The sequence below is a fragment of the Cavia porcellus genome, unplaced genomic scaffold (genome assembly GCF_034190915.1).
Source record: "Cavia porcellus strain 051 isolate PalLab524CR breed Dunkin Hartley unplaced genomic scaffold, mCavPor4.1 scaffold_2, whole genome shotgun sequence".
NCBI classification, from domain to species: domain Eukaryota; kingdom Metazoa; phylum Chordata; class Mammalia; order Rodentia; family Caviidae; genus Cavia; species Cavia porcellus.
The window spans coordinates 76,911,005-76,935,352 of NW_026947485.1; the positions used below are offsets into that span (position 1 = coordinate 76,911,005).

A 24,348-nucleotide genomic window follows, 5' to 3' on the forward strand; every position below is an offset into this window, starting at 1 on the left:
AAAAGATTGAGCCCAGCTAGGGTAATTTATCAAATTAGTGAGGTTCTCTTTCAAAATAAAGAATGAAGAATAAAAAGGTCCAGGGATGCTTGGTACTCAGACCCTAGGTTCAATCCCCAGTACTGGTAAATACTGTGACGGAGTGGTCACCTGTAATCCTAGTTATTTGGTAAACTGAAGCAGCAGGGTTACAAATTCCAACCTAACCTGGGCAATTTAGCCAAAACCTCTCTCAAAACTGAAAAGTGCTGGGGTTGTAACTCAGTGGTAAGGTGCTTGCCTAGCATGTGTGAGGCTGTGGGTTTAATTTCTGATACCACAAAGGGGAAAAAAAAAAAGAAGAATTCTTGTTAGCAAGAATTGGGAGACAGGAAATAACATTTGTGGTGATGGTGGCTTATACTTGTAATTCCAGTATTAGGAAGCTGAGGCAGGAGGATGGCAGTGAGTGAGAGGCCAGCCTGGATTGCACAGGGAGACGCTGTCTCAAAAAAAAAAAAAAAAAAAAAAAGTGAAAGAGATAGTCTCCCTCTCACACACACATTCATCTTAACTTCCAATATGGTTCCAATATGGTTAGTTTTATGCCTCTTTCACAGAAAAAACTGAGTGTCAGGGAGGCTAAACCTAGTCTCAGGCCTGCTTCCCATTCATGCCTGGACACCAAAGGAGCATGCAACTTGGGTGTGGGGCAGGAGGTATTGGGTGCCTCTACTGTCCAGCTGGGGCTGGCGGGGAGACTACTGAGATGGAGAACCTGGCCTGCTGATCAAGGCGCTACTTTCTCACAGCGAACACTTGATTTCATTTATTTTCCTCTCTTTACAAGGTGGGGATTGTAGCCGCAGCCTGGGCCTTGAGGCGGGGGAGGGGAGACTCTGGTACAAAAAAGAGGAAGCGAAAGTTAGGGCTCAGTGCCCGGGAGTCCATAGGGAAGGGTGGAGAGGAGGCGGCGGAAACAGAATCAAGCTCCTCTTCCACTTCGCTGCGGCGCTCTGGGGACCAAGAAGGAGGAACAGAATACCCAGGGATCTCTCGACTTCTTTTTCCCTTTCTGCAATGCGCAGCCACAACGCGGCAGAATCTAGACCGTGCGGGGCACGCGCGCCCGGCGGAACGCGTGTGCGTGGGGAGGAGACGCGCGCGCTCAGCTCGGCCCTCTGCTCTTCTGGGGGCGGCCGCGCGCCCTGGCTCCCCGGGCGGGGCTGCTGTCACCGCGGCCGTTGGGGTCCGGCCGGCGCGTCACACGCCTCTCCACGCGGTGCTCGGGCTCGCCCGCGCGCGGCGCGGCCTGCAGTAGGAACTCGCCCCCGCGGCGGGTGACGTGCACGTCGGTGCGCGGGTAAGTGCCGTAGGCGCGCCGCAGCTCCCGGCGCACGGCGTCAGGGAGCCTCAGGGGCGGCCCCCGCGCGCGCTCCACGCGGCCCCAGCGCAGCTCCGCCTGCAGGCTGGCGCCTTCGGGCCACAGCGTTGCACCCTCGGCCACTGCTGCGGTTGCAGCTGTGGGTTTGGCTGCGGGTTGCGGCTGGCACCAGGTGCCGGCGCCGGGGGCGGGGAGCGGTGGGCAAGGCCACAGCCACCAGGGCGGCGTGCGCGCGCCGTGGAAGCAGTGCACCTCCCGCAGGGCGGACGGCCGGCTGCAGAAGTCGTGGGCCGCAATTGGTGGCAGCAGCAGCGCACCAGGCAGCAAGGTGTAGACAACGTGCTGCGGCGGTGCCCAGCAGCCCTCCACACTCGGTAAGGAGACGTAGGGAAACATGGTGTTGACCTCACATCCAGGCCTGTGGAAGGATGTGGAGCTGTGGGGTCCTGGCTTTGGGGAATTCAGCTCCCCACTGGCTTCTCCCCAGTCCCCAGGCCGGACTCATTTCCCAGGCTCCCCGCAGGCCATGAGGAGCCGCTGACTTTTCAAGCCCTTATCCCTGATGTGCTTTTCCTAACAATTCCCACTCACCCTCTTGTCAGCCAGGTGGGATTTGCCTCCAGCATCTAACGGGGGCCAGAAGAATCGAGGATGGGGCTTCTCTCTACTTCTTAATGGTGCTTCTCCCCTCCATACCCTACCGCAGCCACACCTCCCGGTTACCAGGCAAAGGAAAACACCTTGTGCTGGCCGGGAGCCACCAGTCAGTCTCACCTTAGTGAGCATAGATAGGGTCCCCAGGCCCCAAGCTAAAGGCAGTAGCTTGAGCCCAGGAGTGCCCTCCCCTGAACATCACTGGAGGACTCCCCAGTTCCTCTCCAGTCAAGTTGGCTCCTGGCGCCCAGAGAGCATGAGCCCACAGCCCCTCCAGGTGACTTATGTTACCTTTCCTTGGTGTGAGCTCCTGCACAGGGGAGCACTGAGCCAAGTTGCGTGTGGACATCTAACTGCACGTTTGTACCCTAGGAGTGCTGTGCTAATAGCCCCACTTAAACACACTATAAATGTATTTAGTGACCGGGCCTTCTGAAATTTAAATAATTCGTCTAAATACATGCAGCGGGCTTATGGTAAGGGCAAAATTCAACTCCACCCCTCTCTCAAGTCTCAGGGCCAGTGCTTGCTGCAGCTGCTTTCAGGCTCTTGGTCCTCACTCCCTTGAATGTTACCTGAGCGCTTGCGGTTCTTCATAGTTACATGAGCTGTATAGTGATGTCATCCACATTTAATAGCTAAGAAACCACAGGCTCAGAGAAGGTAGGGCCACTTACACAGTGTCATACAGACTCTAAGGGGTAGGGGGTGATGGAGCCCAGCCCAAGAGATGCAGGAGCCCGGCAGCCACATAAGCAAAGATAGATGGACTGAGCCTGGAAAGTAGTTGTCACAGATTAAAACTGACGCCCTCTCTCAGCTGCAGCGCTAGCCAGTTTAGCACCCCTCACCGGTTCAAGTGAGGTCACCACAGCTTCTCATTGTTCTCTGAAACCCAGCTACTCTCTGGTGAGAGCACTCACACTTGCCTTAGTTATGTCACCTTAGTCCTGACCTCTCTCCCAAATCTAATCTGGAGAAGTAGCCTACAGAAGAGAGTTGGGTAAAAGTTTTTTTTTTCATTCTGATTTTTTGCTTTTTGCAGGGCTGGAGATCAAACCCAGGGCCTTACTGGGCAATTGCTTTCCTGCTGAGCTGCATCCCCCACAGACTCCAAAGTTTCATTTGGAATCCACCTAGCAGCTCATCTGTCCACTTGAAGGAATAGCCCCTGCCAGGGGTGGCACACAGTTGTAATCCCAGCACGCTGAATAGTTCTAGAGCATGTAGCCTCTGTTGGGGAGGCCTTCTCTGTTGGTAATAGGCAGAATGACAGCCCCCTCCCATGTCTGTGACCACATCCTTGGGAACCTGTAAATAAGTTATATTACATGGCAAGGTGGGAGAAGGCTGCAGGTGGTGTTAAGGTTGTACCTCTAGATTTAAAACAAAAACTTAGAAAGTGCTGGAGATTTAGTATAAAGGAAAGCCCCTTTCTCAGTACTGAAGAGAGAGGGAGGGAGAAACAGACAGATACACACACACACACACACACACACACACACACACACACAGAGGAACAGGAGGAGGAAAGAAATGAAGGGAGACTGAATCAAGCAGGCAGCCTGCAATTTTAGGGAGGCTGAAGCAAGAGGATCAAATTTCAAGGCCAGAGGATCAAATTATCAAGATCCTGTCATAAAATGAAACAGAAAGAGCCAGGGATATAATACCATTCAGTGCAAAGGATTTGAGTTCAATTCCAGCATCACCAAACACAAAACAAAACAACAATGAACTATCCTGGTGAGCCTGATAGGAGCACAGAGGCCTTTAAATGTTGCCCAAGGGAGGCCCCTGTATGTGGGAAAGGCCTGGCCAGCTGTTGCTGACTTTAAAGGTGGAAGTGGGTAATGAGCAAGGAGTGCCATCAGCCCCTAGAAGCTGCAAAGGGCAGGACAATAGGGTCCTCCTATAGCACCCCAAAAAGGGCATGGTCCTACCAACATCTTGATTTTAGCCACTGAGATCCATTTCAGTGTTGACACCTCCAGAACTTAAAATAATTAATTTGTATTTAAACAGTTGATCCTTTGTTAACAGGACCAACAGGAAACTAAGGAAGCACCTATTATTTCTGTAATTTTGTCTCCCCTAAAGTGCTAGCACCGAAGAGTGCCCAGGACTCCCATAGATTGACCTTAGGTGGCCTGGATGGAGATCAGAGACAGGTCCCTGGTACTGGATTCCATTCCTCCAGGGAGATCTCATCACACCTGGATGGGGATTGTGGCCATGCAAGATCAAGGCCAAAACGGCATGATCAAGGCCAGCCTGGGAAATTTAGTGAAACTCTGTCTTATTAAAATAAAAAGGGTTGAGGCTGTAGCTCAGTCGTAGAGAGCTCTTGGATTCAATCCCCAGTATAGAGTGGGGAGTCGGGGGAGAGAAAGAAAGGGGTGGGCAGGCACTCAAGTACAGACTGGTAAGGTGAGGCACCTTCATAGGATCAAGCCATGAGTTTCTCAGCATTTACTCACTCTGATTCCATAACAACCTCAGATTTTCAGGCTACCAGACTTCATTCTCAGTAAAGTGCTTCTTGGAGGTAGGCTATTCTGTCCTTAGATAATGGGTGCTTTAAGGTGAAGCCAATAAGTCCTTCCAGCCATTTGCATTGTGCTGGCTTATGTCAGTGCTAGGGATACAGGAGAGTCAAGCCAGGACTTGATTCTCTTGTCCAGCGGAGAAAAAAACATTTCCTTTTTGCAGGATGGAAATTTGAAAGAATGAATTCTGGGTCATGGGGGAGAGAAGACCTGCTGAATGTGGAGGGACAAACCTGCAGCCAAGAGACAGAGAAAGAAATTGCATCCTGATGACATTGGGTTACCAGGGGTATATATTCCTGTGTTCTCTAGGCTGGTTTCAGTGGTCTTCTCTTGTATCAGTGATACATATGTGAATAGCCACACTGATGTTGCCATGCACTCCTGAAACATTGAGCAGTTTTTTTTTCCTTTTTTTTTTTTTTTTTTGGTTTTTTAGGATATACCTTATTGTTACTTACGCATGCTTATGTTTGACTAGACTTAAACTTGGAAGTAGAAACACTGCAGCAAACAGAAACATCAAAACATCACCCAGGATTTGGATTTATTTACATAAGTGCTGACAAGGAATCAATCCTTACAAAATGTCAGGCCCTGATCCTTAGTAGTTAGGGGCTTATATGAGATAAGTGAGCAGAAGTACAGAAGCAAAGTATTTGGTGGTTATTGATTGGTTCTTACAATAGGCATCATGATGACTGGCTGTGTATCACAGTGACCAGCCGTTCCTAACAAACAGGAGTAACAAGAACTGTTACCTGTGCATCTAACAGAAACTAAAGTATACTGGTGGCGGTGTGGGGGGGGGGTGCACATTTTCCATTACATTTCCCCCCTCTTAGTTTCCTGACAGATCTTTGCTGGACATGTTGTATGTGACCATTGGACATAAACCAGTAAGTCAATTAATTATACAAGGCCTGACTAGGAGTAGTAACATTAGGGTTGTCAGTTGTCCCAGGATGGGCCCTAGCTAAAGCCCCCAAGATTGGAAAGTTTTCCAACCAGGAGTTTGTGGTTTGCCATTGTTATCTGAGTCACTTTTAAGAAGAGACATTTAGGCCTATCTGCTTTGTAACACTGCTCTGGCAGGGGAGTGAAGGAATTAATCTGATCTAGGAGAGAGTGTCATCTCTTCAGAGTGAGCTTCAGAGGAGCTGCCTGATCCAGGTAAACTCTCCAGTAATGTCTGGGCTCTTTTTACTCTGGAATGGTGGATCTAAGGCTGGATTTCTAAAACTTGTAGAGGTAGTTAATGTGCACCTGGGTTGTATGTATGTGCAGGGGGTATCTCCAGGAATAGCTGGTCTTTTGGTTAAACCTTTATGGAGCTGGTTACAGGCTGTTCCTGTAGGGTTGTGTTTTTATTTATTTTTAACTTTTTTGGAGTTTTGTGGATCTAGGAATGATTTTTCATAGCAGGACTCTATAAACTTATGTTATCTTCTCAGTGTGGGTAGAGAATGTCTTGGGCCAGCCTGAGTAGCTGCATATAAGCACCATTAGATATCTGTGGTCCTTAGAAGGCTTTATTTCAGTGTTTTTAAAGGGTGATGTTTCAGTCAATTGCATCCCTGGAGGGGTCTTAGGGCTCTGAACTGGATTGTTTTGTGTGCAGTTTTGGCATCATTGAGAGATAATGCAGCTGATGTCAGCTAGGCATGGGGTTTTGTGGCTTTTTTCTTTTGTGGCTCAAGGTGTTTTATTGATCTGGTGGGTTTCCAGACAGCAGTAGGAAGCAGTCTGTTTGCTGTACAGATCAACCTTGCAGGAGAGCTTTGGCCAAAATAGCTTTGTCCAAAGAGACCACAGCAGGTCTAGCCTGTCGGATTCCATTCCTCACAGAGCTGCTCCACCCATAAACAGGGTGCACTCAGCATCCGTCAGGATGGTTATTTATAAGTCAGGCTAGCTAGAGAACAGTTCCTCAGTTAGTACCAGGCAGTTGTCGTCTGGTGGGCTCAGTTTCATGGGTAGGTATGTGGCAGGATTGAGTGGTTTATCACCAAAAGACAACTCAGCTGTTAGAGCCACGGTTAGGTCCAGCACAGCATGTGACACCTGGACAGCTAGGTCGTGGCTCATTTTGAAGATCAGGCTGGTCTTGAACTTGCAATGGTCTTCCGGCCTCAGCCTCCTAAGTGCTGAGATTATAGCTGGGTACCACCACACTTGGCACATCATCTTTAAAGAGATTTTATTTTATTTTATTTTATTTTATTTTGTCTTTTTCGTTTTTATCGGTACCAGGGATCGAACTCACGACTGCCTGCTTGCAAGGCAGGTGCTTATGCCGCTGAGCTAAATCCCCAGCCCCCTTTAAAGAGATTTTAAAAATTTCAGATTCTGCTAACTCTTTTGAGATCTAGGAGATGAGGAACAGTAGTGATAGCCAGTCCTGGAATATCCTTCTCTCCTTTTACAGTACCCGAGTTAAGATACTCAGATTTTTTTTTTTTTGTCTTTTTCATTTTTATCGGTACCAGGGATTGAATTCATGACTGCCTGCTTGCAAGGCAGGCGCTTATGCCGCTGAGCTAACTCCCCAGCCCAAGATACTCAGATTGGCATCCACAATGCAACCCTGAACCAATTAACATTTTCCTTTATCTGCTTCTCTTTGGTCTGTAATAGGAATGTTCCTTACTCAGTAGAAAACTCACTTGGCCATGAGTCAAGACATGGCGCTCGAGGCTGGTCCAATGGCAGTCGGTTATCAGAACTTATTAACAGGGGCTGGGGATTTAGCTCAGTGGCATAAGCACCTGCCTTGCAAGCAGGCGGTCGTGAGTTCGATCCCTGGTACCGATAAAAATGAAAAAAGACAAAAAAAAAAAAAAAAAAAGAACTTATTAACATTAGTGTCACTAAAGTTGGTATACCACCCCCCTCCCCCACTGCTAAATTTGACTGGCTTAAAAAAAAAAAAGACATGGTGCCCGAACAGGAACAGGGTAAGAGACTGAGGGTGAGGGGGCACTTCTCATGTGTACGCAACTTAGGGGGAGAAGGACATTGGTGTAGGTCAGTATCATCACTGCAGTGTATTGATCCTGGCTTCATGAGGTATAAAGAGTGGGGCATTGAAACTACCTTATTCTCTAGGGCCAGTTATAAACAAGTCTGAGAAAAACCCCTTCCCCTGAAAAGAAAAAAAAAAGAGAGATATTGATTATATCAGCTGTCTATGGGACAAATTTATCCAAAAGAATCTCAAATGTATAAAGACCTGTTTTTTGTATGCTTGAGTCCAGTATTTACATTCTTTCTATGGATCTAGATGAGACAAGATCTTAATAATCGGGGCTGGGGATTTAGTTCAGTGGCATAAGCACCTGCCTTGCAAGCAGGCAATGGTGAGTTTGATCCCTGGTACCGATAAAAAAAAAAAAAGATCTTAATAATCTTAAGCTTCTTGAGACAACCACAATAGAACTGGCTTCAGGCACTGTTTCAGAATAGGTCCTGAGCAAGGAAAAGATGGCAGCATAACCCTCACCCTGATAACCTTAACTGAGTCACGAACTGTCCATTCAGCAAAACTTTCAGCTCTCTGTCCAAAGTGTAGAGGATGGTATCATTGGGCCACTTGATGTAAATTCAAAACTTCCAGCAAGGCCTATGGCAGCCCTGCCAAAGAGTAGGGGTGTGACAGTTCAGAAGGCTTCCCTGAGAAACAAGAGGTATTTGTTTCAAATTCGTGATTAATGTAACTACATTTATTTAGGTCCTTTCTGTTTTCTTAAGTCAATTTTATTTTATTTATTTTTTATTTTTTATCTTTTTTCTTAAGTCAATTTTAGTTGTCAATGACTGACACTACACAGCTTGCTAAATTTCTTGAGTTTGTCTCCAAAAAAAAAATTATAAATTTACATACTTGGGAGTAAACTAAAAAACAGCTTACAACAAGACTTAAAAAAAAAAAAAAAAACCAACAGAAATCATCTGGTCCTCTACATATTTTAAAGTGTTATTTAATAAAACAGCTGCTTTTGGGGCTGGGGATTTAGCTTAACGGCATAAGCGCCTGCTTTGCAAGCACATGGTCGTGAGTTTGATCCCTGGTACTGATAAAAAGAAAAAAAACAAAAAAACAAAAAAAACTGCTGCTTTCTGCTCCTTTCACTACTCACAGACCTCCAGACAGGGGAGGGCACCAAAACTTCCACTGAGCCTGAGTTTGGCCAAAATCAAAATGATAACAAAACAAAAAAACAAAACAAAACAATGTTGCTTGTTTCAGCTGCAAAAAAAAAATCAGAGTTATGGTTCAATCTGCTCAAAATACTGTTCAGGTGTCCCTAGATTAGTATATTGCTTAATTGGTTATTCTTCCCTTGACAAAAATTGGAAAATCTATAACTAAGAAAAGGGTACCTAAAGATTTTGGATCTTCTGATACTTATTAGAGAGGTGGGATACGGCTCTGGCCTGCCCAAGCCACCCTGGTTTTTCTTATCCCCTGTGCACATGCTTTATGAATCAAAAGTTTACACTGCACTGGTGCTCAGATCCCCAACAACATCGGGGCCTCCAGCCCAGAGCAGGAGCATCACCTGCATGTCTCAGGAGAGCTCAGGGTACCTAAATATAAAATGTACTTTCCATTTTCTTTATACCTTACCACAAAAATTCTTCATAATCTTCAGGTCTAAAAATAAGCTAAATGTGCTCTCATAATTTAAATTTTTAAAAAAGGGGAGTTCACCTCATAATAGGTTTCACTTGGCAATATATACCATTTAAAATATTTAAATTCTCATAAAGATGTAACTACCTCAGCAGATAGGTAATGTAATCAAATAAATCAAATCTGAAGAGTCCGTTAAAATGATCTTCATACTGGACAATAAAACACCCAGTCCAGTGCTACTGTGGGGCTGAGGGTGTGCTTGTGTTTTTCCAGGAAAAGCTAATTGGCCTATCTGGGTGCCAGTGTGTGCTGTCCAGCTATATCAAGGGCCTAAACCCAGGAAAGGAGTTGATTCCACCTCTCAAAAAGTTGATGCTCAGTCCTGTGGCAGTGATACCTTAGAAACCATGCTACAACCCATAAAAAAAGATAAAGCTAACCAACCTTAACTGACCAAAGATGCCCAAGAGATAATAACCAAAAATAAAAAGGTTCAAATAGATGATAAAAGTGCATGCTAAGTCCTATGACAAAAATGTTAATTATAGATAAGATTTTGTCTTTTTCAAATTTTTTGATAAGAGATCTCTGCTAATTGACCTACAACAAATGTGACTGGTCTATTTAAAATTACAAATTATGTTGGGCGTGGTGGCTCACGCCTGTAATCCCAGCACTCGGGAGGCTGAGGTGGGAGGGTCGTTGTGAGTTCAAGATCAGCTTGGGCTACAATGTGAGCTCAAGGCCAGCTTGAACTGTATAGTGAGATCCCATCTCAAAAAAAAAGACAAAAGTAAAAAATAAAATTACAAATTCTACAATTGTAAACATTTTTTTTTTTTTTTTGTCTTTTTCATTTTTATCGGTACCAGGGATTGAACTCACTACTGCCTACTTGAAGGCAGGCGCTTATGCCGCTGAGCTAAATCCCCAGCCCCAACATTTTGTGTAATTCAATTTGGCTAAAATATATTTTGAGTGCACTCTGATTGTAAAAGATGTTTGTAAATCTGTCTGTGTATGTGTTTGTCTGTTTGTCCAGTCTGTTAAGCTGTTGCTAAAAGTCACTGAATGAGTGATTGCTCACACATGTGGAGCCAATAGCACCAGTGTCTGTACTGGAGTGTCAGGTGGCACGGGGTGCCTGAGAAACTCCCTGAGGGCATGGGGTGCTAAAGGTGATGGGTGTTTCAACCTCAAAGACACAGGGTGTAGAAGGCGAGCTAGTTCAGCAAAGGGTTGTGAAATAGTCCCCCAAAACTTAAGAGAGTTCTTATAGACACCGACAACTCTGTGTTTCTTTCTATGTCTGTTTAACTCTGTACAGATTGTCCATGTTTTTTTTAGATTGTCCATGTTTGTCCATTTGACTTTGTCTGTAAACAGCTGTTCTTTTTATTTTGAGCTCAAAAATTTTCCTTTTTTCCTTTTTCTTTTGCATTTATAGATCATTTAATCATGGTTTATTTGAGTTATTGAATTACAAAACATGCTTCCACCTGGGTTCCCAGTTAGTCAAAATGACGCTAAAGTCAATTGTGTAAATGTAATGTACATTGTTGATTATCATAACTTGAGAGTCTCTCATTGTTCAAAAATAATATGTTAAATGTTGTGATTGGAGTTTTTAAAAAAATTATTATAAAAATGATTAAACAAAAATCCCTTGGGGTTGAGATTGTTAGGACTTCAATTAATGAATAAGAAAGCGGCCGCCTGGTGACATTTACCAGCTCTTGCTCATTGATTGGAGGCCCCAATGATCTCCATAGCCTTAGAGGAGACACCCCAACTAAAGTTATATAAATATTGTTGTAATATATTCACATTGGTTATCATCAAAAGAAACAATACAAAAGGATTTTGATTTTAAAATGCCCATACAGAGGTTTCCATATGGCTGTGACAAGTGATTGTCATTAACCTCACGGTGTATTCATGTATTCAAGCCTTCAGATGTGGAGGGCTTTGAAAATGTAAAAACAGGGGCTGGAGACTTAGCTCAGTGGCATAAGTTCCTGCCTTGCAAGCAGGCAATTGTGAGTTCAATCCCTGGTACCGATAAAAAGGAAAAAGACAAAAAAAAAAAAAAAAAAAAAAAAAAAAAAGTAAAAACAGATTGTGTATGGCAACAAACCTTTGTCTCAGATTCAGGCCTCTGCCTCTAACAAATGCTTATGATGCGCAGCCTACTAACAGTCAACAAGTTAGGTAAAGGCTTTTATGTGTTAGATAGGGATGACTGACCAAAAGGGAGAAATTCGATGTCAAAATGAAAATTCAAGTGTGTTACAAAATGTCATTTTTATCCTATAACATTATATATGGTTTGATTTCTAGTTTTCTATATAAAATATGTAACTGTTAATATTCTATAAGTATTCAAATGTTAAAACACCCATGGTTGTTATAAAATAATGGTTCTATTTTATGTTATACTAAGATGCTGAAAAATTAAAATAGCTGATTAAAAGATAATTAACAAAAATAGTTACTTAAAAAGATAGTTATTAGTAATATTGTCATTCTATACTGAGCTCGTTACCCTAGTAACCAAGCACCAACCACATAGTTATAAATTAACTGACTGCGTTGTTCTGCTGTTCTGTAATGCGTCATCCCCCCTACCTTAGTGACCTGTGTGCAATGTCAACTTTTGTTCCCCTTGTAAGAGACAAATGATGCTGTGTCAACCATTGTTCCCTTTATGAGAGACAAATGTTCCTGGAATTGGCAGACCAAGGGCTATGAATTGGCTAACCACCCACTGTGCAATGCCTCTTACTTCAAGCAAAGGGGAACAAAGGCCCACCTTGTTTCTGTTTCTCATCGCTATGTACTTAATGATCAATGAGCTAATCCTAAATGAACTATAAAAATCAGTCAAAATTCTGACTCAGTTGCACAGCTTTGCAAATTCCATCTGTACTGTGTCACTGGGCCAGCTAAAATAAAAGCACTTCTTTTAAAAAAGACGTCTTGCCCCATTTGTCATCTTGGGGTCTTGCCCCGCTTTTCACCATGGGGTCTTGTTTTTTAAGTAAAGTACAACAATGTTATAAGATGTTTGATACCTAGATAAGATAGTAATGCCTCTAACTACATTATACTGTTATCAGTCTTTTCTTCTGGATGTTCAACAAATGAGATCTAGAGACCAACAATTAAAAAAATAGATGGACTAAGAGGACAGCCAATATTTTGACCCTAGCCCCCCACAGTCAGGATATTTTGTGCCCTCCAAGACACAAAAAAACCTCTGCTGTGTCATCCCATACTCCGTGAGCCTCTGGTCTTCTGATCAAAAACTATAAAACCACTAAAAAAACCTGATCATCGGTATATGGTGTGCCTAAGGAGAGTCATTAAAAACAAAAATCTCCCAAGCTTTCACAAAAAGCAGCTTGGTCAAGCAATGGCCATGACACTCACAAAAAAACTAGGAGGTGCTACAGCTGGTTCCAAGGTATTCCTGAGGAGACTTAACTAACCTTGATAGATAACAAAAAATGATTGTGTTTAAAATAGGTCTCATCTTAACTTGGTCTTTAACATCCTACAAAATATATACAACTACTAGAGATATATAAAACAATGCTAAAGTAGTACGTTATAAAAAAAGTCAAATCACTAATACCTTTTGACAGTTGCCAGCAACAGCTGTCACAGATTAATAAACTACACAGGGTTTCAATTACAAAATACAAAAATTTAAAATCTTTAGACTACACTTAAAAAGATCTACAGAGCTCTCCAACACAGGTCCTCCAGCTTCAACTGACCACTGTCCTGTACAACAACAAAACAAAAAAGAGGGATATGTAGGGAGCCATTGAAACTGGAGATTGGTCACATGTGTGGGGCTAAAAAGCAAGACTAGCCCAGGAAAAAAAGAGAGACCAAGCCATATAAACAGGTTGTTCCAGCACCAAAAAGGCAAGGGGGCAGAGGGACTAAAATTCACATCATCTTTCCCAGTATATAAATAAAGGTGCTACAGTGGTTGAGCAGTTCCTTTCCTCCCATCAGGAGAAGGGCTCCACCTGATCCCAGCTTTGTTTTTCTCGTCCTCTCATCTTCTTGTGGTCCTTAACCCCAAGAACCTCAGGAGCCACACTGGGTCGCAATAAGCCAGGGGAGATTTTCACATTAGCCAGGAAAACAAGCAGGCATGGGAAGGGAAAGAGATGGATGGAGAGGGGTTCCCCTGGCTTCCAACTCAGATGAGGGCCTTAACAGAGGTGTAGGAAGAGAACGTGAATGAACATGTTTCTGGCTTGGCTGCCTGGGTGGGTATCTGAGGCAATGCTAATTACTTCCCAAAGTTCCTACCTCCAAATTCCATTAACATGTGAATTGTGAATTTGTGGAATGTTTCCAACTCAGGAACTTTTGGGAGACATGGTTCAAGCACAGCAGAAAGCATCACTGAAAAGGAGAGTTGGAGGACCCTCCCTCTTCCTTAGAAGATCTGGGAGAAAGAGCCTTGCAGTGAAAGGGGATGAGGAGAAGTTGCTGGGGAGGGAGAGAAACAAGATGGAAGGTAGATCATCAGAGAAGTGGAAGTCAAAGAGGAAATCTCGGATGGGGATTTAGCTCAGTGGTACAAGCACTTGCCTGCTAAATGCAAGGTCTTGAGTTTGATCCGGATACCAACAAAAGAAAAAAAATATCAAGGGCAGAGATTTGTAAATCTGTTTGGCCTAGGGGACTTTGTTTGTCTGGGGACTCCAGCAGCACCCCGGTCCCTTCCCATTTAGCTCTGTGCTTGGCAATCACAACAGAAATAAGAGTTAATCACAAGCAAAGTCCTGGCTTGACACAAAGGGGTGATGGGTTACACTGTGCAACCTAAAGGGCGGGAAGTCTTTCCTAGAAGGGATCCAGGAGAGATGCGTCAGCATTCCCCTTTCCCCTCAGACTCCCAAGGAGGGCTAAGAAAAGGCTCAGGGTTTGCTTTGAAATAAAAGCACCTCCTAATCAAGGGTTGGAAGGGCAGGGAAAATTCCTTGGGCTGTTTAATTTCTTTGAAACCTATACAAGCTTACAGACATACAAATGTAATTTTGGGCAAGGCAGGAAGAGGTTAAGACTCTTGTTTAGGGTCAAGACTGGCTTGGCTGGGCCTCTTTCTTGTGTGAGAGTCACTGAGTCTCTCTGAACCTGTTTTCTTATCTGTAAATTGGGGATCATAGCATTTACTTCCCGGTGTCATGTGAGGACTCAACTGAAAGAGGCACATAGACTTTTTAGTTCCACATGGCGTATCATAAGAGCTCAGTAGTCCTTATATTTTATTATTATTATTATTATTTTGAGACAGGGTCTTACTATGCAATCAGGCTAGCCTTGAACACGCATTGTAGCTCAAGCTACCTAGAGCTCCGATCCTTCAGTTGCAGCCTCCAAGTGCTGGGATGGCAGGCATGAGCCACCCTGTCAGCTGTATCATCACTATTTTTTTTTTTTTTTTTGGTCTTTTTCGTTTTTATCGGTACCAGGGATCAAACTCACGATTGCCTGCTTGCAAGGCAGACGCTTATGCCGCTGAGCTAAATCCCCAGCCCCCATCACTATTGTTAATACGAGGAGTGTGAGCCGCATGGTTGTGATTGCAAGCAGACAGTCTGGTGCCCTTGTCTTCCCTCCCCAGCTTTGACTTCTGTGGTCTGGTTGCAGTCCAGAGGGGCTCACAGTCCAGCCCCAGTAAGTCCCAGGTTGTGCTCTTGGGACCTCTGTATCTATCTCAGCTGTGCCTCTTTTGTGCCCGAATTAGACAAATAAGGACAGTGGAAGAAACAGGGGAGTGCCTGGAAAAGAAAATTGTGGACGTGACCCGAAACGACTTTTAGTCTTCCTAGAAGTGAAACAGAGGGAATGAACCAGCTAGGAATCCTGGTCACCTGCCCCTGATTTCACTAGGGCTGTTTTTTTTTTTTGGGGGGGGGGGCATCTTTTTTTACGGGTACCAGGGATTGAACTCACAGCCACACACCTACAAAGAAGGTGCTTAAGCTACTAAACTAAACGCCCAGCCCCTGCTAACGTTGCTAACCATCGGTGGTTTTGTGTGGGTTGTGAGGTAAGGGCAAGTGCCCATGACAAAAATGGCGGAAGTTGCCTCAGGCGCGATCACCGGTCGGAGCCAATCGCTGGGCGGAAAGGAGGGCACGTCTGGGGAAGCACGAAGCGTTGCGCGCGCAGGCGCACTGACTTGCACCTGGCTCTTGGCCGCGGCGCAGTTACACTTCTGCTGCCAGGATTTCGGTGAGAGGCTGGACCGCGGATTGGGCTCAGGGGCAGGCCGGACCGTCTTAAAGGCCGACCTAACAGACAACAAACTCACGGGGGGCGGGGCTGCCTTTTGCTCTGGGAGTCGTGGGCACCATTAGTAGGGATTCTGAAGGTAGTCAGGTTCTGGGGTCAGGCTAGAGAAGCAGGGCTTGGGGAGCAAGGGTGGAATCCTTGCCAGAGGGCTTCTAGAGAGAGAGGAAAGGTAGTGCAGCGAGTCAGATCGTTGGCGATCTTGGGTCCCCGGAAGCAAGGGTCAGGCTGGGGTCCACTGACATAATGGCTCTTAACTCTGGTGGCGCAGTAGAAGCACTTGGGAAGCCACAAGGAGGAAAATAGGATGCTTCCTGCTTTTTGATTTTAGAGGTCTGGGGTGAGGCCTGGGATTGCCCTAGGTGTTGAGTTCAACTCCTCAGGTGATTTTCACCTGCAGATGGATGGAGATCCAGGAAATGGAATAAAATAGATCTGGGCTAATCGGAAACTTCGTAGCTTGGAAGGAGCCAGTGGTCTTAGAGTGAAGCTGCTGACCGGCCTGTATCACTGTAGTATCCAGTGAGGTGAAGGGTCATTTTCCAGCTGAGGGCGGGGCCTTGCTGAGGGAGAGGAAGGGCTCTGATGTAGAAGTCAGCCACTTGTTGAGAAGATGGCACACCGAATTGCTTTGTGAGTTGTACCAGAACTTTCCTGGTTTCATTTGATACCCCGAAGATAAGCAGGGAATGGAGTTGCTTTTCTTTCCGTTTTTGGGACAGGGTCTCACTATGTAGTTCAGGCTAGTCTTGAACTCATTATGTATCCCAGGCTGGCCTTGAGTTTGCAAAAATTCTCCTGCCTCAGCCTCCCCCGTGCTGGTATTACAGACAAGTGTCACCATTCCCTACTGGGGTTGTTTTTCCTGCTTCACAGATGGGGAAGTAAATGGAACAGTGTTAACATTCAGCCCTGACCCAGGACTCCCACTCCAAATTATGCTAATTATAGCACTTCCACTCTGCACTGACTCTTCCTCTATCATCTTTAGTCCTGAAGGAAATGGGAAGCAAACCCTACCCTCCTTCTGATGCCCTTCATTCCGGGAGCAAGTTTAACGCTCTTGCCCCCCCCCCCCCATGCCCATCCCATGGGTCGGTCAGAGAGCAGGGAGGCGCTCCCATGGCATCAGCTCTTTATCTCTCAGACCTTCTGCTGGCCTTTTAAGGGTGAACAGCAGGTATTCACTAAGCACCTGGTGTGTAAAGGAGCCTGGTGAGAAGTAGGCGTAGAAATCAGGGCTGGGGCATCACCAAGAGTGGACATCAGTGACTATCTCAGCTGTTTGGAAGGAGCCCCTGGACCTGGCCCTGGCTTTCAGGAGCTTTTGGGCTGGTTAAGGGAGGCCTTTAGATGTCTGATAGGGGCTGGGGCACCTGAGAGAAGGAGGGAGCTCCCTGACTGGTGTTCTGTGGAGGGCCGTGACTGCCCTCCTGGGCCTTGGATGCTCAGGACTTGGTAAGATTGTAGAGGAGGGTGGTATGTGGTGAAGCAAGCAAGAAATACTGAGTTTTTTTTTTTTTTTTTTTTTTAATTGGTATCAGGGATCGAACTCACCACTGTGCTTGCAAGGCCGGCGCTTATGCCACTGAGCTAAATCCCCAGCCCCAACACTGAGACGTTTTTAGTCAAAATTTTTTTCTTTTTGGATTTTTTTGTCATTTTTTCTATTTTATTTTTTGGTACTATGATGTGAACTCAAGGCCTTATGCTTGCTCAGGTTGCACTGTTGAGCTACATTCCTAGACCCTGATTTTCTGGGTTTTGAGACTAGTTGTCCAGGCTGAACTTGAACTTACTATGTAGCCCATGCTGGCCTTGAATTTGCAGTGCTCCTCATGCCTCAGCCTCCTGAGTGCTGAGCTGACAGGCATGTAGCACCACACTTGGACCAATATATATTTTGAATCTTGGCTCTAGTATCTGGTTTCTTCTCTGCAGAATGTAGGTGGAAGGAATAGCAGATCACACAGTTTCAGGAAAGGTATACGGGTTAGGGATACCCCGAATGCCTGGAGGTTATGTGGAATTGCACCTGGGTGTCTCACATGGGAGGAACAGCATGAACAAAAGCATAGCAGTGGCATTTAAAAAAAGCATTTGGAAGCTGGATGTGGTGGTGCACTCCTGTAATCCCAATACTTGTGAGACTGAGGCAGGAGGATTGCTGCAAGAATGAGACCAGCCTGGGCTACACAGTGAGCTCAAGGCCAGCCTGAACTGCGTAGTGAGACCCTGTCTCAAAAGCCAAAAAAAAAAAAAGCATTTGGAAAAAAAATAAAGGAGCATTTGGGGGCTGGCAGATGAGAAGGGCTAGGATGTTCTGGCAGGCAGAGATGCTGGTGCAAGGTGTGCAGCACCTTCAGTCATGCATTTGCCAGAGGGGTCAGATCTTTGAAGACTGTGAAACCTTTTCTCTCTTGGAATCCCACCCACTGTCTTTTTTAGCATTGTATTCTGGCCAAAATAAATCCATCTCTTCTAGCAAAAAAAAGAAAGAAGACAAACCAAGTTTCAGAGATATGAGAGAAAGTGCTATTTCTTGAGTTTCCTATATGCTAGACACTGTGCTTTATGTTTCCTTTGTGTGAACAACCTCACTGGCCAAGCAGAGGGAGTGGCTGGCCCAAGGAGGACTATGGGACTGGCCCGAGGGGAGGATGGGCTACGGGGCCTCTGACAGGCTCATGTGCAAACTGCCCATTGGTGCAGGATCTGTCAGCCAGCTCACCAGCAGGCTGGGGTGGCTCCCACTGCTGTTCTTGCTGGGACAGGCAGGGCCATTGTCCTCTGCCAGGGCAGGGCAAGGCTGGGAAACCTAGGAGAAGGCTGTTTGCTGAGGGGGTGGAAGCTGGGGAGAAACAGCTGCAACAGCTTCGAAGCACCTCTGGCACCACCTCTGGCTCCTCTGCAGGGCACTTGCTCTGGACAGGCTCTGCCTATTGCCAGGCCTGTGGAGAGGGTGTGTCTGGTACTCTCTATGTTCCTGATCCTCTAAGATGCCCTTCTGACTTTGCCTGCCATGACCATCTTTTTTTTTTTTTTTTTTTTTTTTTTTTTTTTTTTTTTGTCTTTTTGAGACAGGATCTCTATGTAGTTCAGGCTAGCCTTGAACTCACTTTGTAGCCCAGGCTGTTCTCGAACTCGCAACAACTCCCGAGCTGGGATTACAGGCATGAGCCACCATGCCCAGCTGCCATGACCATCTTTTTCCTGGACTCCTTTTCTTGAAGAAGAGGCCCAAGTACCCAGATAAAAAGCAAGTTTCCAAGTATCTCCCGGTGACAGGCATGGTGCTGTGGGTTTCATTCTTTGTGTGCTCCTGTGTGGTCCAGCACTTTGCGAATGAGGAAACCAAGGCTCTACAGGGGTAATGACTTACCTAAGGTGGCACTGTTGATAGGAAATGCAGTCGGGATTTGGACTGCACTTCTGATGGCAAAAGTCACCCATTTTCTCCTCATCACTCTTTGGGTCTTCTTCCATCCTTGGCCCAGAGTGAATGTAGGGAGCCACTGGTGGAGACTTGAGGAGACTTATGTGGGCTCTACCTCCTCAGTGACAAAGGCAGGTCAGGGTATCTGGATGAGGTTGGGGGGCTTCACACCCTTGTGATGAAGAGGAGAATTCTGAGAGGCACTGAGGGCATCAGAGAGCGTGAGCCAAGTTACAGTGAATAACAGATGTGGGCATTGCACTCTGTGCTCCCCAGTCCCCCGCACTGGCTTCGGAGGGTTTGCCCTGAAGACCTGGCCAGTGCTACCCAGGGAAAGGAGGACCCGAAGAGGCTGCCAAGGGAGGGAGGCTGTGTCTGTGGGAGGGGGGGTGGCAGGCCGGGAGGGCCCCCTTGCTGGTGGGCAGGGCACAGCCTGCAGTGTACAGCCTTGGGAGCTTTGGTGAGCCCCAGGCTGGGCAGGCCTGAGGCAGTGTGTGGCCGCTGCTGGACTGGGGTCAGTAACAGGTCCGGGCCCTGTGTGGAAGGCGCCCACTTGGACATGGAAATGTGGCAGATTGGGTGAGAGGAACCAGGGCTCTTTGGGAGTCTCCTTCAGGGCCATAGGCTGCCATGCAGATGACATCAGTTGGCCCCGTTGAACCCCAATGCAGCTGTGGCAAGAGTGCACCCCTCTGGCTACTCTAGGGGAGAACCCTGTCTCCCCCTTTATGCTTCTGGCGCTTGCCGGTCTTCCTTGGTTTATAGCTGCATCAGTTCGATTCTGGCCTTCATCTGCACATAGCCCTCTTCCTGTGTCCGCATTCCCTTCTACTCACAAGGGCCCCATCCTGAGGCCTACCCCGGCTCAGTGTGACTCAGTGACCGTATGGTGACTTGGCAGCTGCACAGACACAGTGTCCAAAAATGGTTCCGTGCATGGGTTTGGGAGTTAGGACTTCAGCATATCTTCTGGGGCCCTAATCCAGCTCACAGTAGGGAGTCTGAGAGAAGGAAACCTCCATAGTTTGTGTGCAGGAATCTGTCAGGTACAAAGGGGAAACATTTTGAGAAAAAGAACAGTGTTTTTTTTTTTTTTTCTTCTGTTTTTTTCCTTTTTATCGGTACCAGGTATCGAACTCACAACTGCCTGCTTGCAAGGCAGGCGCTCATGCCACTGAGCTAAATCCCCAGCCCCCAAGAATAGTGGTTTTGAGACTAGAGAGAGATGGAGAATCTTGATGCCTCCTTTCTTAACGTGTGCTTGTGGGCCAGGGTCATCAGCATCACCTGGGCATTTATTAGAAAAGCAGAACCTCGGGTCCTTCCTCGGACTGCCTGGGTCAGAACAGAGCAGAGTCCCCAGGTGACTTACAATGAGAAGTGCCGCTTGAGTAAAAATCCAACTTGTATTTCCTTTCCCACTCCTGGTCAGCTTAGTTAGCAGTCTGTGCACAAGACATTTGTGCTTTGGTCCCTGTCTTTGTCTCTGTCTGTCTGTCTCTGTCTGTCCCTCCTTCTCCCTCCCACTTCCACTCACAGGCCAGCACTTCACCTCTAAGCTGCACCACTGGACCTTGCTGTCCCTTTCTGCCTTGTATATGCTGAGCCTCTGTCCTCTTTCCTGGCATGGGCCCTGTCTGGATAGTATGGGGCTTGCTGAGAGCCTCTTTGCTGTGATTCTGGGCTGTGTCCAGCTTTTGCTGCTTATAAATGCTACTTCTGTGAACACATCTGCATAGGCTTCTTTGGGGTTAGTTCCTTGAGGTTGAGTTTCTAGAATCAACATGCGTGGGCAGTTGTGGGCTCTCTTCACTTCTTATCCCTCTTGTCATGGAGCAGACATTGCTGGGTTCTGTCCTCCCCAGCAGTGCTTTTTGGGAACCCGATTTGGGAGGTTAAGTGGGAGGAAATGCTTTGGGGTTCAGACAGGCCTGGTTTCAGATCTGATGTTTGCTGTGTGACATTGGCTAATTACTCTGTATCTCATTATCTCCGAACTTGGGGTTATTGTCCTATAAAATCAAAATAGTGCTATAAACTATGTAGGATTTTTTGTTTGTTTTGAAACAGAATCTGCTACATAGTCCAGGTTGGTTTTAAACCGGTGATTTAGCCCAAGATGGCCTTGAACTTGCAATCTCCTTGCCACAGTCTCCTGAGTGCAGAGATTATAACCATGAATGCCTCTGTAGAGATTTTGTAAAGCCAATAGTGATACCACTAATAGCCATTATTGAGCACTTACAGTGAGCTACCTCACTGAATCCTTTTTTAAATTTTTTTTTTTTTTTTAAAATTTTTTTTTTGTCTTTTTCCTTTTTATCGGTACCAGGGATCGAACTCACGACTGCCTGCTTACAAGGCAGGCACTTATGCCGCTGAGCTAAATCCCCAGCCCCTAAATTTTTAATCTTATTAGTACATGTTCACAGGCCATGCATTTCACAGTTGTGTTGGGGATTTGGTGCACATAATACAGCTTTTTTTTTTTTTTTTTTTTTTTTGGTCTTTTTGAGACAGGGTCTCGCTGTGCAGTTCAGGCTGGCCTTGAGCTCACTTTGTAGCCTAGGCTGGTCTCGAACTTGCAATGATCCTCCTGCCTCAGCCTCCCGAGTGCTGGGATTACAGGTGTGAGCCACCACGCCAGGCAATACAGCTTATTTTTAAATTCCCTTCCTCCCTCTTTCACCATCCTCCCTTGTACTCTCCTCCTCTGATTGAATCCTTTTTGTTGTTAATTTATTTATATTTTTTGGGGTATGGGAGATCAAACTCTAGTTGAATCCTTTCTTAAAGTATTCACTTATTTTATTGGTGCATGTTTAGTGATTATACTTGTTCTGGGGAGTTGGTACATGTACATGACATTACTTAATTTTTTTTTTTTTTTTTTGGTACCAGGGATTGAACCCATGACCTTGTGCTTTCCAGGAGGTGCTTATGCTACTGAGCTAAATCTCTGGCCTGCTTAATTTTTAACCCCTCCCCATTTAATCCTTATGTTCTTTTGCTGAGTAGCATAATCTTCCCCTTTTGCCTTTTACAGAAAAAAAAAAATGAGCTTGGGTTAATTTTCTTGCTCTTACGTTATTTGTGCGCTACGTACCCAGGCCAAGACCCTCACGCCAGCCTGTGAGATGTGCAGTGTGCGCCCCAGGGTCCTGAGCATCGGCCCGGCACGTGGCCGCAGTGCCTGCCCGGCTCCCACTGCCCGCGCCGACTCCCTGCGATTCCTCCCTGACCTTGGGTCTTCCTTGGCGTTTTTTTTCTGGACTTCATTGATGGTTTCTCACTCTGTTTTAGGTGCAGACTCTCCCCGTGGGAACGAGTGCTGAAAGGATTCAGACCACTGGGGTTGGGAGACCAGCTCCTGCTTCCCCAGGGCTGAGGATGGCGAGGCCGCCTGTCATCTCCAGCCCTCCTCGGTGCTCCTGGGGCTGAGGAGGGCTGGTTGCCATGAGGCTGGGCCAGCCCCAGGCCTGGCTGCGGGGCCTGTCCACCGCTGTGGTCTATGGCTCCCTGGCCCTCTTCACCTCTGTCCTGCACAATGTGTTCCTCCTTTACTATGTGGACACCTTTGTCTCGGTGTATAAGATCAACAAAACAGCCTTCTGGGTTGGAGAGGTAGACGGAGGGTACCGGCAAGAGGCCAGTGCCAAGTCCCCGGTCAGGGGTGGCGGCAGGCTGGGTTGTCACCATGACTTAGCAGGTGGGCGGTGGAGGCCTGTGACTCCCGCATGGGGACGCTGGACCAGCCCTTCTGGCTATGGTTACTCCCTGTTCTGTACATTCATGTGTAATGTAATGGGGTGTCCAGGCTCACCCCAGCTGGGCCTTGGCTGGGGGGTCTGGGGGTGCAGTGGCTGGAAGAAGGGGGGGGCTTCTGATATGGGTGGGGTTCCCCTCATCTTTGAGGGGAGGTGAGCAGGCTTGCTGCCCTGTCTCCCTCTGCCCATAGACAGTGTTTCTCCTCTGGAACAGCCTCAACGATCCTCTCTTCGGTTGGCTCAGCGACCACCGGTTCCTCAGCTCTCAGCCTCGGTACCTGTGCCTTGCAGATGATTTGTAACTGCTCAGTGGAGCTGGAGGAGGGCAGCTGTGCTTGGGATCGGGGGAGACTGGGAGGCCGATGGGGTTGTTAGGTGTGAATCCCTCCCTTCCAGGCTGGGCCAATTTCCTTACCCTCCCTGGTCGGACCCACCGCTGTCCCCCACCTGAGTGGTGACCTTCATTGTTCTGGGCTGGCTGGCTGGTGTGTGAGGGGGAGGCAGAGGAGCAGGTTCAACCACTGCTAGGCTGTGGCCTAGGCTGGAGCCTCAGGTGTACCCTGGAGTGATCCTGCACTCCAGGACTGTATCCCTTGTCTGGGACCTGACAGTGGAACGGGGCTGCCCAGGCCAAAGGTGCCTCTCCCAGTACCTCCTCTCTCTCCGGCAGGTCAGGCGCTGGGTTCTCCTCACGGGCTGTGGTGCTGGCCCGGGTGCAGGCGCTGGGCCGGCATGGGCCGCTGCTGGCACTCTCATTCCTGGCATTCTGGGTGCCCTGGGCCCCCGCTGGCCTGCAGTTCCTGCTGTGCCTGTGCCTCTATGACGGCTTCCTGACGCTCGTGGACCTGCAGCATCACGCTTTGCTGGCTGACCTGGCCCTCTCAGCCCACGACCGCACCCACCTCAACTTCTACTGCTCCCTCTTCAGTGCTGCTGGCTCCCTGTCTGTCTTTGCCTCCTATGCGTTTTGGAACAAGGAGGATTTCTCTTTCTTCCGCACCTTCTGTGTGGCACTGGCTGTTGGCTCTGCGCTGGGCTTTCTGGGGGCCACACAACTGCTGAGGCAGCGGGTTGAGGAAGCCAGAAGGGACACAGGGTGCTCAGCCCTGGCCGGGGATGGCGGGTGAGTAGCCAGTTCTGCCTCTCGAGGTTCTGAGTCTGACTTTGGTGCCAGGTCCTCTGGCAGGTGGGTGGTCACCTTCTGGTAGGGGCTGCCTCTGGACCTGGTGACCCACGAGTGGCAGTGAAACACCTGCAAGCCACAGGGCAGTGAGGAGGGACCCAAGCAGGACAGAGCAGGACACAGCTGCCCTATGGCCCAGCAGTGTTCAACTCTCCTGTGCTCCCTAATCTATGCAGAGAGGAGCTGCTATTTGGTGGTGAAGAAGCAGGCAGTGTCACCTTGGGCCAGTACCTCCGGCAGCTGGTACGCCACCAAAACTTCCTGTGGTTCGTGGGCATGGATCTGGTGCAGGTATGGGGCGCCCTCTTGCCCACACCGGACTGTGCCTCATTCCAGGGAAATGGCCTCAGGAGCTGGAACTCAGGAGGCCTACCCGGGGATAGGTTGGGGCCTTAGCAGAGTTGAGCTCCCGTACCTTCTGGTATCCTCACTC

At 47.3% G+C, this 24,348-nt stretch overlaps 2 protein-coding genes across 6 annotated transcripts in view; one reads left to right on the top strand and one right to left on the bottom strand.

The window, feature by feature from the left end:
• On the bottom strand, window positions 1–1,759 carry CUNH10orf95 (chromosome unknown C10orf95 homolog). Its single transcript, XM_063236006.1, has one exon. It carries the CDS (start codon window positions 1,757–1,759, stop codon window positions 1,148–1,150), a length of 612 nt encoding a protein of 203 aa, XP_063092076.1. The 3' UTR covers window positions 1–1,147.
• Mfsd13a (major facilitator superfamily domain containing 13A) overlaps window positions 1,319–24,348 on the top strand; it is a 27,468-nt gene continuing 4,438 nt past the window's right edge. Inside the window, exons 1-5 of one of the 5 annotated variants that reach the window (XM_063244614.1) lie at window positions 1,319–1,342; window positions 22,269–22,589; window positions 22,924–23,006; window positions 23,403–23,855; window positions 24,092–24,206. In XM_063244614.1, the coding sequence (XP_063100684.1) occupies window positions 22,422–22,589; window positions 22,924–23,006; window positions 23,403–23,855; window positions 24,092–24,206 (819 nt within the window). In that variant the 5' untranslated portion in view covers window positions 1,319–1,342; window positions 22,269–22,421. Of the gene's footprint in view, window positions 1,343–1,599; window positions 1,738–15,382; window positions 15,473–22,268; window positions 22,590–22,923; window positions 23,007–23,402; window positions 23,856–24,091; window positions 24,207–24,348 lie in introns of those variants that run through there. The other 4 variants (XM_005005990.3, XM_005005991.4, XM_013158324.3 and 1 more) reach the window with 4 other exon arrangements.

Excerpts from the sequence above, each read along its gene's own strand:
- CUNH10orf95 (XM_063236006.1), bottom strand. The coding sequence starts at position 1,759 with ATGTTTCCCTACGTCTCCTTACCGAGTGTGGAGGGCTGCTGGGCACCG.